The sequence below is a fragment of the Acinonyx jubatus genome, chromosome B4 (assembly GCF_027475565.1).
Source record: "Acinonyx jubatus isolate Ajub_Pintada_27869175 chromosome B4, VMU_Ajub_asm_v1.0, whole genome shotgun sequence".
NCBI classification, from domain to species: domain Eukaryota; kingdom Metazoa; phylum Chordata; class Mammalia; order Carnivora; family Felidae; genus Acinonyx; species Acinonyx jubatus.
The window spans coordinates 88,888,237-88,907,498 of NC_069387.1; the positions used below are offsets into that span (position 1 = coordinate 88,888,237).

The following is a 19,262-nucleotide window of genomic DNA, read 5'->3' on the forward strand; positions in this document are numbered from 1 at the left end:
CTCATCCTTGTCTAATCTTGAATATGGTTTTCTGGAAAATCCTATAAATATTTAATTCATGGAGACAAAATATATAGCTGTGTGGTTTAATAGCTCATTCATTCAAAAGCAGTTCCTTTCCCTCTCCAAAATTTTAATAGGCAATGATTCACAGTTGTTTGGAAAGAATTAGAATTAAGAAACCCCAAATAGGATCGACAGCTTTCCCAATATTATTACATAAAGTGAGCTTCTAAGTATTTGCAGTTGTTTTAGATAAATGAATAAAAAGTTACCCATGTCCCAAACTAGGTTACACATTTATGTCATTATTCTTGGACTTTCTCTTGGAACAGTTTGGTTGTTAGTGACAGCATCGGTGTTGTGTAGGGTGCATTCGTTATCCACTTCAACCTAGAAGCTCCTGAGTGGCACAACGTAACTACCATCCAGTCTTAAAACCTGCAGCCTCCCTCCTGTTGGAGTATTGAAGTGAATGATGTCTTGGCCTTTTGTGGATGAAGAAAGTGGAACATGAGAAGAGAACCCTGGACCAGAGTCAGAATACACAGATTCTAGCTTTGGCCCCTGCCACTATCGGCAAGTCCCGTGTCCTTCTGCTCCCTCTCCTGCCTCTCCCCACAAAAACTTCTGTTTAAGCCAGTGACCCAGATGATCTTCGTGGATTTACCATCCTAAATAAATAATAAGCTCCCTCTACCTGTAAAGAGAGGCTTAATTATGATGTTTGAGCCAAGTTGTTTACTCCACTGAAAAAACAGCATTCTTATTTCTTAATCTAGCCTGTAAAAAAGGAATGTGATTATATCGTCTCTCTCCTGTGGGACTCTGTAATGTACCATAAATATTCACCCCATTTTCTTATTTGTACAGACTCTGCCTTCTAAGTGTTCACCACCTAGTCAGAGAGGAAAGCATGAAAACAAATACGGCAAAAATCCAGTATGATCAGTAGAAGAAGATAAGTGCGTATAAGATGAAGAGGCGGGGCACCTGGATAGCTCAGTCAGTTAAGCGTCCAACTTCGGCTCAGATCATGATCTCACAGTTTGTGAGTTCGAGCCCCACGTCGGACTCTCTGCTGTCAGCACAGAGCCTGCTTCAGATCCTCTGTCTCCCCCTCTCTCTGCCCCTGCCCCGCTGGTGTGCTCTCTCTCTCTCTCTCAAAATTGAATAAACATTTTAAAAATTGAAGAGGTAACTTGGGAGGGGGAAGTGTATATATTTTATGTACATTTCTCCAGACTTATTTTGAATCCTAGAAATAGGAAAATGCATGTGTATTGGGGGTAGCTTTATGGTAAATTCGCGATGACGACAACATTGCTAACTCTTTGTCTGTTTCCCACTGAATCAAGTATGTCCCTCCACGATATTAGTTGCCATAAAACTGCGGTCGAGTGAGTGGTATGTAGCCTGGGAGGTTAAAAAACATAGAATGTTCTCTTCTTTCTTTTCACAGCTAAGTTATTTCCCAATGTCTTCAAACACCGCCTTTAAACCTCTCGTTGCTAGCTATTGGCACCTCTGCCATTGAACAAGAAGAAGACTTAAAGGTGTCCAGTAGTCATTATAAACCAAAACCCATAGCCTAGAGTAAGTTGAGATTCTCTTTAGAATTTAGAGAACAGGAAGAAAAAGTTGTCCTGAGAATACTGATGTGTCTTGGCATAATGGCTTTCTGAGGAGTGCTATCATATCTGGAAAGTTGAGGTTTTTCTGGTGATTTGCAGCAATCTTGAACTCAGATCACGGAATTGGAAAGTGTTGGTGCTGTTAAACCCAGCACCAACTGTGAAAGCTGTACTGTTGCATGGTGGGGGATGGGGAGCTTGCAGGGAGCTTCTTACAAAAACTTGGCCTGAGCTAATTTGTTTTGTTTGAAACTGGAAATCATATTGTTGAAGTCTGCATTCTGTTTTCGTTCAGTTGGTGTATTAACACAAAGCACCGTGTTTTTAAAGGGCCTCCTCCTTTCTGCAGGAATAAATTTGGCTTCTGAAACAGAAAAAAAAAAATGTACCAGCAGTTCAGCAACATCGCACCTCTTCCATCATTTTGGGCTTCAGCTCAGTAACTCCAGACAAATTTTCTGGAAATATGTAAAAACAGGCCTATAGGTACTGAACATAAAAATCCTGACTGTACACTCCTAAACATTTGTACAATCTTAAGGCCCTTATCACTGAGTTTCTTAAAGCAGTGTGCATATTTTAAAAATCATGAGAATAAATGAAAATTGGAACGAGATGCTATTTGAGAGAAGATGCACCCTAGAGATGCCTGAAGAACACTGCTCTCTGACTTTTTTCTAGGAAGTGAGCAAGCCTCTTGCCCATAAAATAGGTAGAAGCTGTGATTTCCAGATACCTCTGTCCCAAGAAATTAGATAAAGATGGAAACTGTGGAATACCATTTTGTAAATATTTTAACCATACAAACTAAGCACTAAAAAAGCATGCTTCCTAAAAAGGCATGGAATAGTCCAAAAGTTAACAGCCAGAACAGTTGGATTGTGTTTTGGAAAATGTCACACCATAAGACCCATCATGAGTGCCCAGTGACTCTGAAGAAGAGACAAGACAAAGTGGCAAGAGACAGCTTTACAAATTCAGGAATGCTCTAAAAAACTACTGGATGGGCTAAGAATGCTTCTTGAAACATAAAATCCCAATGCAACTGTAATCTGAATGTGAGGAAAAGGTTATTCTTAAAAAATAGTTGCACTCTTATGAAATACGTTATCCTTCAGCTTTTGACTTTTTTTTTTCAGGTTGAAAAAGTTCAGCATGATTCATATACTAAAGATTGTCTTTTTTTGCACAGTAATTCTTTAAAACTGTATTCTAACCCAAGGCTGTGTATTTCTCCTCTCTGTTTTGCTCTCGTGCTGCTCTGCCCCAGGTTGGCCTTCCTTCCACGATGTGATCAGTTCTGACGCAATCACGTTCACGGATGACTTTTCCTACGGGATGCACAGGGTGGAAACAAGCTGCTCTCAGGTCAGTTAACCCCACCTGCAAAGCCAGTATGCTGTCCACTCTGCACTGAAAACACTTTCAGGACCCCTGGTTGTGCTAAATATAGCAACTGAGGCCAAGTGACCGATCACAACACCGACAGAGGAGCGCAATGAAGTCTCTACAACGTCTTAATGATATCTCAGTCTTCAGGTGTTTAGCAAGTCCAGTTAAATGCCAGTCATTGGCTTCAACACTATTTAAAAAAACCCCAAATCATTGGTAGGGAAAATCGTCTTCAGTTGACTCAGTGCACTGGGAAATGGGCTATTCTTAGGGCATATGAAGATTTCACTATGTGGCTTTATATAATCTGATGTTAGGTAATAGCCCTCTCTCTGCAATTCTGTGCACCCGTTCAGTTGTAATACCTCTAATGGTAGTGATCCAAACGTGGTCAGTAAAGACCCCAGAAACGGCTTTCCCTGTGTGGGTGAGAGGTGGGAGGTTGGGGAATGGCAGTGGGAAGAGGAAGTTCCGTGGTAGGCTGTGAGAAGCCAGAGCGAGGATACGTGATAAGGTCATGCCTTCTCTACTTCCCTTAGTAGATAGACCTCTCTTCGTTTCCCAAGGATGTTCTCATTAGTTCCTATCACTCTTCTCTACTCAGATTAGGACTGGCTCTAAGGGAGAAAACGAGCATGTGTTGAGGAGGCAAAAATAGTTAATCTCTCACAATCAAGGGACTTGAACTCATAGAGTATTTTGTATTTAAACCCAGAGACATAGCCAGGACCGTCTGTACACAGAATAGAAGCAACTGACTGTTCTTCTCTAGAGTAGAAAGTACTGTTCTAGTCCGCTTTAAATAAGTGAAATGTAAAGTCTGAGTATTGTGGCACTGAAATTCATTGGTACTACCTAGTATTTTGTTGGGGGATGTCAGTTGTGCATGTCAGAGGTAAAGGGGGCACCATCAGGCAGCTGAAATAGCAAAGCGATTGCCACGTGGGCCTCCCTCGACATTCTTCTACCTGCCCTTTAACCCCCTTCATCAGGCACACGGGTTTTAGGGAGTAGGTGGCATATTTACTACCAAGCAGGGAGGGGGACTGGTTAGAACCTAACCATCTGATGAATTTGTACTTTCTTTTTTTAAAAAAATAAAGCTGGCAAGTTTACTGTCTTCTAACTGTGAAGACCACTCTCTCCCTTGAAAAACAGACTTCATATTTTATCTAAGTCATATTTTCAGCTCACTCTTATTTCTAAGATATAAGTCTCTGAGGGCGATAGTGGAACTTTCTGATCCTGGGTCTCACCCCCAGAGATTCTAGTTTAGTTGGCTTGTGTGAGGCCTGCCTATCGGTGTTTTTAAAAGCTGCCCTGGTTAATGCTCACAATAACCTTGTGAAGTAGATACTCTTATTCTTTCTTACCTTTGAAGTTGAGAAAACTGAGGCACAAAGAGGGCAGTTACGCTGGTGTAAATCTACATAGATTTAAGTGGCAGAACTGAGACTCAGATTTGGGCATCTAGCTCCAGGGCTCTATGGTGCTTAGACAGGCAGGCAGGGAGGTAGGTATACAGATAGATAGGCCAGACAGAAAGAGTCACATTAAAAAAAAGAATCCTGTGATCTCCAGCAGTTAGTTTAATTCAACTCAGTTTTGAATTCAGTTGAATTTTAATTGATGTGTTTATAACGGCCACAAAAACTAACTATGATTATTTCTCCAGGATTCCGAAATATTCGACAAAAAAGGAACTGGACAGGATGGTATATAGTAATGTATAACTTAGGTATATGTAGCACTTAATAAACCTCTTGTAAGACTCACACTTGTTGTTGTTGTTGTTGTTGTTGTTTTAAGCTACCTTAAAGGCTGTTAGGTGACTGCTACTCTCCTTTTTCCTCAGAACCCACTTTCAAACATTGAGTCCTATGAAAACCAAGTAAAAAAGGCACAGAAAAAGGGAGGCATAAGATAATAACTTTCCTTATGCCCTATTCTCTAATGTCTCTGTGACTAATTCTTAAAATACACAGTTAGAAAAACTTCCTCCTTTCTCTGTGCCAACCACAGAGATAATATTAGTACTGGTCAAGAAAAAAACATTATGAATCTGTTCTACAGTGACCAAAGACAGATGAAACCTACAAACCGCCCAAATCAGGCAACATTAATAAAAAATATTAAGCCCCTCCAGGCCCAGCTCCCAGCCCTTCGGTCAAAGGCGTCGGTGACTGTCGCTGTACCTTTGGGTCCTTTCCTAGCGGGTGAGGAACTGACACTGAGCTAGCTATTCCTTTCGGCTTCTTTACCCACTCCTTTTACTTCTCATATTTGGAAAATGTTTGATTCTTTCTTAAAGTCTTAAATTTAAAGGGAAGAGGGAGGGAAATTTGTTCTATTAAGGCATGTGTAAAACCACATGCTTTGGGAAGTAAGTTTCATGGAGAAAATAATCGGCTTCCAGCACTAAAGAATGATATGTTTGCCAGATTCTTCTCCATGTGGGCAGAGTGGGAGATGTCTGCCTCACGAGTGCAGTAAGAGCTCACTGAATTCAAGTGTGCTGGGTGTCTTTCTTTCTTTTAATGTGTGTTTCATTCACACATTTATTTTCTTTTTGTTCTACCTTTCTATTTAGTATTTTTCTTTTCCATTTTCTCATTCATCCTTTTTATCTTGGCTTGGAAAAAAGTAACTGATTTAATGGTTTCCATACCAGAGTAACCACTTGTATTTTATTTCCTAGTTTCTCATTCTTACCACTAGTTTTCATTATCAGTTTATCTTTTCTTAAACTTTCTGTTCTTTCGGTTTACATAGCCTTTCCCCCTACTCACACTCTTCCCATCATTGTTGGGGGAAGTGGTGTAGGAAACCTATCTGATTTGCTTCTCCTCTTTCTAAAATTCTTGTTACATTTTGAGTTCACGTGGCTGGTCCTTACTCTGAACTGAATTCACTGATGCGGTTCACAAGAAGACTGTCTTACTGCCATGTTATACAAATGGACTGAGAGTCCATGGGCAAAACCAATATGCTTAACCTGCTTGCTGGGCAATATGGCTTTTTTTTTTTTTTTTTTTTTTTTTTGGTTTATTGGCCCCTAATTCTAACCTTGGTACTTAGGATTCTTCTTCTTTCTTTTGTTTTTTAAAATTGTGATATGGATCTTGCTATGCAGTGAATTAGGCCTTACATATATGGGTAGGAATTGTAAACATGCTGGGAGCCATAACTTTTTATACCACGCTATAGTTTTTCCGTGTGTCCCGTGACTTCTTTGGTAATAATATCTTAGTAAGATTTTACTGGGAAAGTTAAGATTGATTCAGTGCTGTCATTACTTTTCAGAGAAACCTTGCAGTCAGGTCCTTCTAAAAGAATTGCTCCATAAGAAACCTAGCACACTGCCTGATCTTTAAGTTAACAGAGCAGAAAACAAGCAAGGGTGCTAGAGATTCTTCAGTGCCTTCTGTTAGGATTCCTGCTTGCCTGGTTACATTCTGATTTTTGTTGCAACCATATTTGTTTTCTTTTACTATTTTACCTACTGAGTTGTATTCTAGTTGTCTCTTTCGAAGAGGGTCTTTATCTTAAATCTGCACATTTTAGTGGGCCTGTGTCTCTTCTTCCTTGCTGTGGCAATTTTCAGAAAATTTTCAGTTTTAAAGAATTCTTAAAAATGTTACTGAATTTACATTTTTCAGCTAGTGATAAAATATGTTGTGTCTATCCCAGTTTCACTGACTACTATGAATAATGGTTTGACAGTTTCTCCCTAGTCCTCCACCCCCAGCCTGTTAAGCAGTGCTTTGTCAGGAGTTTAAATTCAGTGCAAAGAGGTAAGAGTTGCATGGTTTAAGCTGTAGTGCAGAGGAGTAAGTCCCTCCTGGTGACACTTGGGGAATTCTCCCTTCTTTAGACCCAAATTCTACATGTGCAGCAAATGGGAGACCAGTAAATCACCGAACTTTTCGTAATCATCTTTAAGGAAGCCATCAGATTCCTGGAGTTTACCTACGTTGGAGTCCATTTATGACTGCTGCTGTTACTGCCGGAATCTATGGTAGAGTCCCTTAAGTTTGTTTTCGATCATCCTTAATTTGTTCTAAGGCAGCCAAAGCAACAGAAAGGTAAATAGCCACCAATACAGAGTATTTTTCAAAAGTTAAACAGTTTTTGGTAAAACCCCAAGCCTTATTAATCTTTTGCAGATGACAACTCATATATTGCTGATGATTAAAGATACCCATGTGTTACAATAGGGTTTCAGACTCGCAGCCCATCTCTCTTTTTCTTGATCTTTCAGTAAAATCATGATGCTAAACTGGTGACTTCACAATCATTTCCTTGGCAAAAGATTAATATCACAAGCACAGAGGAAAAGAGCCCTACTTACGCACAAGTGTCTTCAATAACGGTGGGAGAAAACAGGATACTACTGGCAAAGTAAATTGCTTTTCTTCTTAAACTCTTTTCTCCTTCTCATCCTGCCCCATGTGCCCAAGTGTAAAAGCCCTGCTTTGAAACTGCTTCATCTTGTAGATCAAACACTTAAGAGAAAATGACAATAATAAAGCCCAAAACATCCTAGGAATAGCTAAGAGAAAACCCTCTAGGACAGTTGGAAATACATCAGTGCGCAAATATGTAACTGTGTTGAATGCACTATTTGTGTTTCTTATGCACACAATTGGGAGTTGCGATCAGATTTTAAGGAATTGTGTTAAATTTGATGTTCCCTGTGTGTGTGTGGGGGGGGGGGGGGGTGGGGTCCCCTTTGCCTCAGTTCTCCACAGGTTCTTTAGTTGCCAGCTTTTCTGAGTGGGAGGCTTAGGTGATAAAGGATTCCTTTGGGAATTTGAAAGTTTTCTTTTGAACAATTATCTCCTGTGTTTTTCAGAACACGAGCTAGAATATTCAGTTGTAGTTTGTATTTTGCCTATAAAATAAATGCGTAACCACTTTAAAACAACTTTCAAAATGCACACTAAAGATTTTACCCTGAAATAAATCATTAACAGCAGGTCTCACAGATTTCTTCATTGGGCAGCCAGTTTGTTTCAGTTACAACCAGGTGTGCTGAGATCCCAACACATTGCCAGTTGGCTGGGGCTGGGGAGGCAGAGCTCGAAGGCGGCTAAAGAAACGATGCATCACTGACAACTTCCATTCATCATCCCAGCCTTCGGCCAGGGGTAGAAGCTGGAAAGAATGGGCTCCATGTGCGCTCCTCTCAGGGAGGAACCTTCGGGCCTCAGGCACTTTTAAAAGAAACCGGCTCGTACCCTTCTATGGGAGACTGGGTGTACCTGGGAGAAAGCAGAAATGGCGCTGTGTGGTTAGGCTTCCTGCAGACAAATGGCGCTGCAGCCTTGCAGGCATCGGGGCGGGCAGGTACGTCGTGGCGCAGGTATAAACGACCACCTGGCCATGTTTGCAAATGCCGCTCCTCCCTCAGTTTTCTGAGCCCGGTGTGAATCTTCCAGAACACCCTGTGGCAAGCATGATGAAGCTATCACTGTGGTGTTTAGGGGACTCCCACCTTTTCTGAGGATTTCCCTACCCCCTCCCCAACCCATAGAGTTGTCCGCAAACCATTTTTGTTGCCTTTTTCTTTTCTAACTGTAAGTTCTCTTCCTCACCCCCCTCCCTCTTCATGTTGGATTAAGGACATCTAGAATCTGTGTTTCTCTTTCTGTGTAACCAAAACACCGGTTCCAGATTTAGCAAAGGAAACTGCAGACCAATGGCCAACTCATTTCAGTAGATTCAATTACTCTAATTTGGAGTTTTTCAAGACGATTTGGGAAGTGAAGACCATAGAAACACTCCTGCATAGCTTCAAGTCTATCCTTACGGTGCTTTATTTTTAGAGTAAGGTAAACAGAACCATTTTCTAAATATGCCCAAGAGAGGATTAATAAAGGTAATATCATTTATTTTGCCAGAGAGCTGTATTCTCTCATTAAGAAACAAAACCAGAAAACCTATTGGAGGCTTTTATGTGAAAAGTCCGCCTCTCAGATGCCAAGTGATCAAAGTGCCAGAGCTGCGTGTGAGATCAATAATTGTGCACACATACTGATCACCGAGAGCACCAGTTCCTACTCTTGGCCTGCACGCTGACTGTTTTGGCAGGCCGAAATAGGTGTTTTCCTGCGTCCATTAGCTAAGCATATGGATTTTTACTGGTGCATCTTAGCTGCCGGTGCCTGAAAGTTTGGCCTCAATTGTTTATAGAAAGGAAAAGCAATCTGAGCTGTCAGCCTTGATACTACCTAAACCTGCCTAGAATGTGGTAAAATAGTGCAAGATTTGTTTTTTAGGCCTGTTTCATATTTTCCAGGCAATAGATCAAATCAGTTCAGGGTTCATTTTTAGTTCTTTAATAAGCTGACACAGTATGTTGGCAGTAAAATAAGAATGCACTTTTAACATGGAAGTGCCATATAGTCAAAGTTGCTATTTCTGCTATTTATTAATAACTAGAGAACCCCGGAGATTTGAGTGTAGCACTTTGAGTAGAGAAACTGAGATTCTAGTTCTTTCCATTGTAATGAGCACCGTCCTTCACTTCTCTCTCATCATCTCCATTTGGTCCATTAGCCCAACTCCCGTGTCAATTCCTACTTTCTCTCCCTATAATTGATAAGTATTGTGCACACCAAACAAGCACAGTGAGAGGAATTAATAGATCACCTTATAGGCCTTTTCTCTCCTGTTCTTCCCTAAATCTTGACTCTGCCATCTGCTTGAAATGCTCCTCGAGACACCCACTGCTTCACTTCCTTTGGCTTCTTACTCCAGAGTATTCCAGACTACCCCAGGAAAGCAGCCCCACCTCATCGTGCCTGCAACATCAGCCCCCAACCGTGAACACTTCATATCACTGCCTCTTTTTTTCCCCTCTCCTTAGCATTTATTTCCACCTACCACACTCGACAGTTGGCTTATTTCTTTGCCTATTACCTGTCTCTCCCGCTAGAAAAAGTAAGCTCCGTGAGGCCAGGGACTGTTGCCCATATCTCCAGTGTCTGAGACAGCACCTGGCAGGTAGTAGGTGCTCCATAAATATTTGTTAAATGAATGAGTGGAAGTCATCTGCCCCGGGTTTTAGTTTCCTAGTTACATGATGGATGATGTGTTTTCATAGCCTGTTTGAATATGATGCACTGACGTCTCCATATCCCTCGCTCCTGTCCCTGCTGAGAAAGGGTGTGGGATAGGTAAGTATGACATAACACTGTTGTCACCTGGAGCCGTACCCAGCATCGGAGTGGTTAGCGCAGGGCTCTATTCACTGAGCCAGCCTTCCTGGAGAAGCTATCTCTGGGCTGGATTTCTGTTAAACACTGTGATAGCCAGTCGTCCCTCCTTCTCCTTCCATCTGGATTCTGGGCCTCTTCTCCTTCCCAGGTTTTTTGGATAGTCTGTAGCATGGATTTGAGCTTATTCCTTCTCCACGTAAGAGAGTTCACGTGGGTCAAGAAGCCAGCGGCACTCCACCTACTGGAAGCCAGAATAAAACGATTGTGTGGGCTAGCGACATTTCTATTTGCCATACTTGCAGTGCTGGTGACCATGACATAAATCTGTTGAGCCTTGCCATTGCTTTGCTGGGTTCCAAGAACATCCAGTGCTTGTCTGATGTTAAGTTTTACTGCCCATGAAAGCAAACATCACCTCCGTCATGGCCAGTTAAACAGTATCTTTTACAGTGGACTTCTGCATATCTGAAACCCACCCATCCAAAGCCAAAAGTAATGCCAGTTGGGGGGGGGGTGGATTTTCTTCTGCCATGTTTCTTACAAGGGGAGATCGAGGGTCAACTCAATTCATAAAATTACTGCAGTCCTTTTTCAGCTGGCTAAGAGACTTCATAGATCAAAAAATACAGTGGCTCCGAAATGATTTCTGATATGCACAGTTCTGGTGTTTTTTATTCTCAGCATGTGGTGCAAAGCCTGCCAGAAACCATCTTTGCAGCTATTGACAGGCGGATTAGAAATCATCCATGATGGTTTCCATCGTTTCTCTACAGGCTGGTCATCCATTTAAACTGCTGAACGTGAGCTCCTCTCAAAGCCCGCTTTGTGCACGCTCTCCCTTAATGTTTTGCTCTTCTCTTTCAGTGTGGTGCTCACCTTGGGCACATTTTTGATGACGGACCTCGTCCAACCGGCAAAAGATACTGCATAAATTCGGCTTCCTTGTCGTTCACGCCTGCAGATAGCGGCCTCGGCGCCGAGGGAGGCTGTGGGGCGGGCAGCCCAGCCCAGGCAGACAACGCGGAGCTGTAGGGGAGTGGGGAGCGATGGAAACAAGTGTACTTAATGCACAGCTTGTTAAAAAAAAAAAAATTACTCAGAATTGTCTTAGATATATTTTTTCAAAAAATAGAAGGGCAGTTTTGTGCTATCGATATTTTTCTTCTTTTGCTTAAACAGAGGCCCTGGCCATCAATGTATTTTGCTATTGACTAGATCCAGAACTGTTTATAACTTCAGCGAACGGAGATAGCTGTGGGAAACGTCTTCAAAAGCCACTTGAGTACCATTTGGCATTATTTTCTTTGAGCACATAGCTTCTTTTGAGATTCCCTCCCCCACCCTTGCTTACGAGGTGGAAGGCGCTTGGCCTTCTAACGTGAAGATCGAGATCCCCTGTGCAGCAGAGAGGGCGCAGCAGCAGGGGGTCGGGCACCCAGACCTCTAGACGCATGGCCCTGCGGCATTTGTGCAGGCCCACCTGAGATAAGGGCGGACTGGTGCCTTGTGAGACTTCTCAGCTCTGTGGAAAGTTTGAGCTATATAGTCGTTTATTCTCACTAAAGGGGTGTGAAGGTCTAAAGTCTTTCCTTATGTTAAATTGTTGCCAGATCCGAGGGGGTGCGCCGAGTGTTGTGGCAGAGAGTAAACATTACCTCACGGTTAGGCCTTTATTTTATTTTATTTTCCATTGAAAACATTGGAATGTAAGACAACTGTAAAATGCTGAGCCCCATTTTGTCCAAAGTCCACAAAGAGGAACACCTGCCATTGCCTTTTAGAAGTCCGTGCCTCCGCACCTAATGCCAACTGCAGCTGGAAAGGCATTTTGGTGAATTCCACTGTGTAAAAGAAAATACTGGGGACAATACACTTCATCAGGGCAGCGGAAGGAAGGGAGCAGGGAGGACCAAGGAGGAAGTCCTGGGTATTAAAATACCCAGAGCTGAGCAGAAAAGCTGATGAGATACTGCAAGTAGCAGAGCCCAAAGTGGGCGGACCTTGCACATAGAGGTTCACATGACCTCTGGAAGGAGGCTAGGGGTTAAAACGGGAACAACCAGGAGCTCAAGTCCCACCCTTGACACTTCTCTGCTGTGTGACACGGGACCAGCCGTTTAGCCTCTCCATGCCCACTCTTCATGTGTAAACTGGGACTTAACAATATTTATAAGATAACCGACACTCTCAGGGCAAAGTCACTATATTGCTGTACAGTTAAGATCAGTGTTGTAAAATTAAACTGATCTGGTACTAATTGCCTCAAAGGCTGAAGCCCAAGCATTTGAAATGGAAAGAAGTGGAGAGAAGGTTGACTTAGCTGATTGGTATGGAAACAGTTGGGCCAAGAGCCAGAAAGTTTTCTTTGTAGCAATATGGCTGGTTTCACTCCGAGAAACGCTGCTCAGTTGCTGTGTAGCATTTAGCCTGGTGGAGTGGGGGGCGCTGTGCACAGTTAGGTTTCCACAGGTATGAACGGTGGTGTTTTCAGATGACATTGCCGTAGCCAGGTGTGAAGGTACAGCTTATGACTGGTGTATATTGTGTTTGTAGCCTTGACCGCGAATCCTGAAATGCAGTCCCGAAAAAAATTTCCTTCTGTAAATCTGTGAAGGCTGATGAAAACTGACATCTTTCCTTGTAAGCACCAAGACAAAAATAAGAAAGAGGGACCCTTGACAGTTTTACAATGAGAAACGACGAGGAGTTAAAATGGGAAGTGACAAATCAAAATGGCAGTGGGGTCACGTCCGCGTTCTTCCATGTGTCTACACCACGTCCTGGGGAGGCCCTGATACTCTGGTGACTGTGTCGTCACGTGGGCCACAGCTCCACGTAGCCTACGCTCTTCCAGATAAGTCACGCTCTTCCTTTCCCAGCTCCTGGCTGGTTCGCCTCGGGCCCTGGGATTTTTCTGGAAATGAGGTGTAAGATTCAAGACCACTGAAGCCTCAGCTCCTGGACCATCCTGGCAGCCTGCCCTGAGCTCACAGAGGGAGCCCCATCCTTTCCCAGAGACTGGAGGATCCCATGGGGGGTCGGCTAAAGACGGGGGGGGGGGGCCTCCTGAGACTTCCCTGCCCCAGGGCACACCCACCCTTTGGGTCACTCAGCCCCTCTCCCATCACTCCAGCTGTGCGTGGTAGCCTGCCCCAGGGTCTGCTGGACACGAGCCACCATATCTGGGTAGACAAGGAAGATGAGGAGCTTCTTCCCTTCCCCCCAGAGATTCTGAATTCTCATTGTCCTTTCATTTTTATTATGGGGCCTACCATTGCCCCCTCAACAACTCCTTCTTTTCTAACCCTTTGTCTTTGTTTCAAGGAAAGCCAGTTTTTCTTCTACCACATTTTCCAGCATCAACTTGAAGAAAAATGCAGCATCCACTGGAAAAGAAAAAAAAAAGCGGGGTATATGCATGTGGTTTAATTCCAGATTGCTTTTGAGTTTAAGTGGTATAAAATTTCAGTGTATTTCTGTCTTATGTTAAAGAAATATATTACTAAAACGTCAGTGAGCAGTAATGTCAGCTGTCGAGCACTAGATTTATTTTTGCAGGATATGGAGTGCAATGAACTGAGTCAATATGGCAAGGTGTATGTGATCGGTGAGAGTTGTGCCATTTAACATAGGAAATGCACGGGACTTTCCCTCTCTGCACGCCAGCTCTTGCTCTACCATTAGGAGACGTGGGCTTCTGCTGGTGTGTAAAAAGTACATCCGTCCAGTCGTGCAGAATGGATCTGAAGAAAGCAGCAGCCTATCTTGTATTAGAGAACATTTCTACACGTTTAAACTTTTCACTTCTTAGATGCATTTAAATACCTATTGCAAATGCCATAGCAACTCAAAAGCCTCTCCACGTTCATTGAAATTGAGATGCCCTGCTTCAAACGCGGACTATTATGAAAGGGATTCTCGTTTGTTCCGAAGGTCAGGTATTTTTGTCTTAGATAGCTTTGTAATAATGATTTTTCTCCAAACGGTTCAAAACTTTTGAAAAACGTTATGAAATTTTCATTAAAAAACCCTTTTCCTATGTTTATTGTATACAGAAATTATGCAATAAAATTTCTTTATAAAAATGTTTTCTTCTCTGACTCCTGAAGTCTCCTCTTATTGTAGCCCGGACACATGGACCATCCATTGGAGTTTGCCAGACCGCCCTGTCGACCTCCTACCGGCTGATAACGTCTGTAGTTTGTAGAGAGGGCCTTTTATCTGATGTGGCCTCTGCTCGCAGGGGCTCTCATCACAGGGTCGAGTGCCACTGTCCATACCCCAGGCCCCAGGAAAGGCCTGCAGGGGTCGGAAAGATTGGAGGAAAGGGATACGTTTGCAGAATTACCCAAACTTCACCTCAGCCATCTTTAGCAGCCCGCGTGCTTAAGATACGGACTTTGGGGAGTTCCATCATGGTAACTCCGTGGATAAAAATGTAGGAATGATGCCATGCTGACGCCTTGGCTTCTGTTAAATACTTTGCCGGGAAACTGACACCGTTGTCAAGGATGGGTCTCTGGGGTAGCCCATTAGGAGTTCCCCGCTGCTCACAGATGAAATCACCTTTCAAAGTCATCTGTACAGAAGCGTTTCAGTACAGTCGTATTTGTGGTGGAAATCTTTAAATTTGTTTGGTTTGTTTGGTTGATCTGTTGATTCTGCAGAGGTGGTGAGGTGGTGAAGACCTTGGTTTTCAGCCAATTCCCGGGACCCTAAAATTCACAGGCCGGCAGTTTCGTGGAGCGGACCTGAGAACTGTGCCTCTCCAAAAGTGCTTCCCAGACTGCAGCGCTGGCATGACCCGGGAGCTTGCTACGCAGACAGATATTCAGGCCTTCCCCCAGACTCACCACAACAGCAGTTCTGGAATGGAGCCTCCGCAGTTTGTGTCTTAGCAAAGCCCTCCATGTGATGAGGGTGCTTGTTCTAAGTTTGACAACCACTGCCCTGGGACTCTTCGTGAGAAAAAGGCAATCAGTATTCATTTCAAAAGCATTTCTTGATGACTCAAACACGCCTCGTATTATCGTCACTGGTTGTCTTTCTATAGAGAGAGGTCAAATGGTTTTCCCAAAGCGTCATGGCGGTCAGCCGCTCTCGTCCTTCGCCGCCCACTCGTTCGTCTTGTTCTGGAGCCCCAGTGTGTCCTCGTCCGCAGCCAACACCTGAACCCCAGTTTGCATTTGCGGGTTGAAGCCGGGCTGCCCAGTGCTTCTCTAGAACTGCAGGGTGTCTGTGGCGGGGCTCGGCCCAGCAATGCCAGGAGCTAGAGAACAGACCTCAGTGCACAAATTGACACATGACCTTTCCCATCCCCTCCACTTCCTTGTCCCTGTACCTTTTATCATCACCGACACGGGTTTTGTTTAAAACCATCAAGAGATTTTTTTACAAGGTGGCCATGTATTCGAATCGTGACTTTTTTTTTTTTTGGTCAGAAAACTGCTGTCATTACCCGTAACTTAATCACGAAATGAATTCTAAGAGATGTTAGCATACAAGAAAGGTTGAATTAAAACTTGCCCTTGGGGAGGGGTGCCTGGGTGGCTCAGTCGGTTAAGTGTCCCAACTATGGCTCAGGTCATGATCTCATGGTTCGTGAGTTCGAGCCCTGCGTCGGGCTCTGTGCTGCCAGCTCAGAACCTGGAGCCTGCTTCGGATTCTGTGTCTCACTCTCTCTCTGACCCTTCTTCCCTGCTCCTGGTCTGTCTCTGTCTCTCAAAAATAAACATTAAAAAAAAAAAAAACCATAAGAACATGTGTCCGGGGCGCCTGGGTGGCTCAGTTAGTTGAGGGTCTGACTTTGGCTCAGGTCATGATCTCACAGTTCCTGAGCTCAAGCCCCGCGTTGGGCTCTGTGTTGACAGCTCAGAGCCTGAAGCCTGCTTCAGAGTGTGTGTCTCCCTCGCTCTCTGCCCCTCCCCTGCTCATGCTCGCTCTCTGTCCTCTCTCTCTCTAAATAAACATTAAAAAAAACCCAAAACACTTGGGGACAGATTTCCAAGCACCTGTACTGACTTCTAACTAAAGTTTATTATACACTACGTAACCGATAGATAGTGCACCATTTTGAAGTGGTGCACATGCCACAGCAGAACGTTCTAGCAAGAACTCTTCCCATGCACTTGCTCCCGGAGGCTAGCCTCATCCTGGACCAACCTGGAGAAGGATCAGCCAGACAACGACTGCAGGTTCTGGACCCAGAGCCTGCCGTGCCATCATGCAACCATCACAGGTTAGGGCCACAATGACCTGAGATCTGGGAACCAGATTGGATCCTCCGGCCCACGTGAGACTTTTCCAAATGTTAGGCTGGCTGCAGAACCACACTAACTTGTGGGATTACGGGTGCCGGGGAGCCTCATTCTTATTTCAAGCTTTGCACTCCTCGCCCCCCCCCCCCCCCCCCCCCGGTGTCCACCACCGATAGTCTCAGCAAATACACTGCCATGTTCTCATCCCGGCTGGGCAGGAGCCTGACAGATTTGCAGGAATAAGCAGCAGGCAAGTCAGCTAGTAGCGACTGAGTGCTTACTTCAGCACTGTACTGGCAGGATGAGGGTGTAGAAAGCTGTAGCCATAACTAGAAAGCAAAGTGAGGCAGGGTGTCTGTATTAGCACAGGAGATAGTTGGTAAGAGTTAAGCTGTGGTTTCCCGAAGCTCTATCCCCAAGGCCCTCAGCTTCACCATGGGATTTCTTTTTACCTTGATGACGTTGTGTATGAAGTCATCTCCAGAAGTCAGGCACTCGATCCGTTATCTCTAGTAGGAGGTGGGTAGTCGTCTGCCCGTTTTACAGATGGTGGAGCTAAAGCTCAGAACAGTTGAGGCACGTTACACAGCTAGCACGTGGCCAGATGGAAGCCCAAGTTTGTTCGAAGGCTTCCCCCTCAGCACTAAAGTGCCTCCAACGTAGGACACTGGCTGTTCGGATCGTGCTCAGTAGAAGGTTTTACACAAGTAGAAAAATGTGGCTATATCACTTCTTATTTCAAATTAATTGCAAGTTGTCCTTCCAAATTATAATCTGCCATGTGAATGCTTTATTTCAGACAGGGCTAATTAGTCATCGCACACGTTGATCTTTTTACACTTCAGTGATGGAGAGTTTTCTTCCCCGCCCCCCAAGGGCTAACATTGATGTTCCTAGTGATTTCTGACTACCAAACACGCGCGCACACGCACACACATACACACACACACACACGAAGCCACCTTTGAATCCAAATAGAAAAAAGGAAGAATAGAGATGATACTAAAGATGCACTTGATGAAAATCTTCCATTTCTGGCATAGCTGAGCCACTTAATGGCTCCCCATCTAGAAAGATGTAGAGCCCTGGGGGGTGGAGATGAGGTGTCCTGAGCAACGTCACCCAGTCAGTGAGACTCTGCAGAGACTGAAGAAGGGGGACAGATTCCCGAGGGCTCCAACCACACCCAGAGGAGGCCTGCAAGGGACCTATCCCAGGAACTGACGGAATGAAGAGGTTTGTTTCTGTTTGATTACAATTTATGACAGATTGATAACTGCAGAGGCATTCAAATTTGGTGTTTCGTGCCCCCCTTCTCTTTAACACCACAGCTTGTAAGGCCAGTCAGGCATCTGGTGTTTGTTAGATGGCTGCGTTGCATCATCCTTATGATTGCTGGGGAACATCTCCTAGCATTCGAGCGATTGGAGGGAGGACCACGGGGCACAAAATGGCCTCATCCGGTTTACATCTTCATTACTGCGCTTCTCACATACCTGCTTACATCTGGAAAAAATCTCCAGGTAAACCTCTTGGGCTCTTTTTCTAAAGAGTAACTGTAATTATTAGGGTTATACCCAAATTCAGCTTAGAATAGGTATGTGGCTGAACTTCAGCCAAGATCCTGTGCCTGTCTAAAAGAAATTTTCTTTTTTTTTTTTTACATCCAATTACATAGGAGGGGCCTTTTCCCCACACATGGCCAGTGGGGTTCCTGGTTCTCTACACCCGAAACTTCTATTTATGCCCTTAGGGAAAAGGCAAAGAGATTTTGGGGGAAAAAAACGTAAAGATCTCCTCAAATCTCTCCCGGAGTTTTTCCTTAGTACCAAGTCCCAGAATTCTAACATGTATTACAGGTCATGTCAGATTTTACAAATGCCAAGTCTTTTCCCTACTAGATGCGATCACAACGTTCACCTTGCCAAGTAAGAACATCAAAACATTTTTCTACTTTTGCCGTGTCCTGTTTATCTCCCTTGGACAGGGTTCGTCCATTCAACACACATTTATTGAGCCCTTGATGGGAGAGGCACAGGGAACCGAATGCTGCGTAAGACTCAGTACCTGCGGTTAGTTGGGGAAACAGACACGCAGCTAATTCCACATTATGCCGGCATGTTGTGTGGGGGTACACAGAAGTGTGAGCGCTGTGTTCACCTCCTCTCAGCTGGGAGAAGGGGGTATAGCAGAGACAGGGGCACAGTCAGGGGAGACTTCATTTGGAGACGAGACGTAGTGTTTTGGGGAGTACGCGGTGTTTCCCAGAGAAGAGAATAAAGAGTCCAGAGACACAAGAGAGAGGGAGGCAGTTAGTTTAGTAAGGGACTTGTATGGGCTGTGACTTTTTCCAAATATACTTCTGGTTACTTTGAAAAGTAGTGGTTTTCCAAAGTTGTCCCATGATGCAATGCTTTTTCATATACCTCCTCTCTCTTGTTAAAAACATTTATCCTCTGTGAGAATATATATATATATATATATATATATATATATATATATATGAGAACCAAGAGGAGGAGGGGGAGGAGGGAGAGAAAGACAGAGGGGAGGAAGGGGAAAGAGAGGGAGGAGGAGAAGGGGGGGAGAGAAAGAGGGAGGGGAGAAAGGGGAGAAGAAGGGGAAAGAGGAGACGGTGATTCCTTTTTTTTCCACATTTTAATTTATTTATTTTGAGAGAGATAGAGAGTGTGTGAGCAGGGGAGGGGCAGAGAGAGAGAGGGACAGAGAGAGAATCCCAAGCAGGCTCTGCATTG

General features: G+C 44.1%; 1 protein-coding gene across 3 annotated transcripts in view; it reads left to right on the forward strand.

The window, feature by feature from the left end:
- Window positions 1–14,349, forward strand: part of MSRB3 (methionine sulfoxide reductase B3) — a 172,293-nt gene extending 157,944 nt beyond the window's left edge. For all 3 annotated transcript variants that reach the window (XM_027071322.2, XM_015079522.3, XM_015079523.3), the window contains 2 exons: window positions 2,905–3,002; window positions 11,114–14,349. In XM_027071322.2, coding sequence (XP_026927123.1) covers window positions 2,905–3,002; window positions 11,114–11,281 — 266 coding nt within the window. In that variant the 3' untranslated portion in view covers window positions 11,282–14,349. The remainder of the gene's footprint in view (window positions 1–2,904; window positions 3,003–11,113) is intronic.
- The last annotated feature ends 4,913 nt before the right edge of the window (window positions 14,350–19,262 follow it).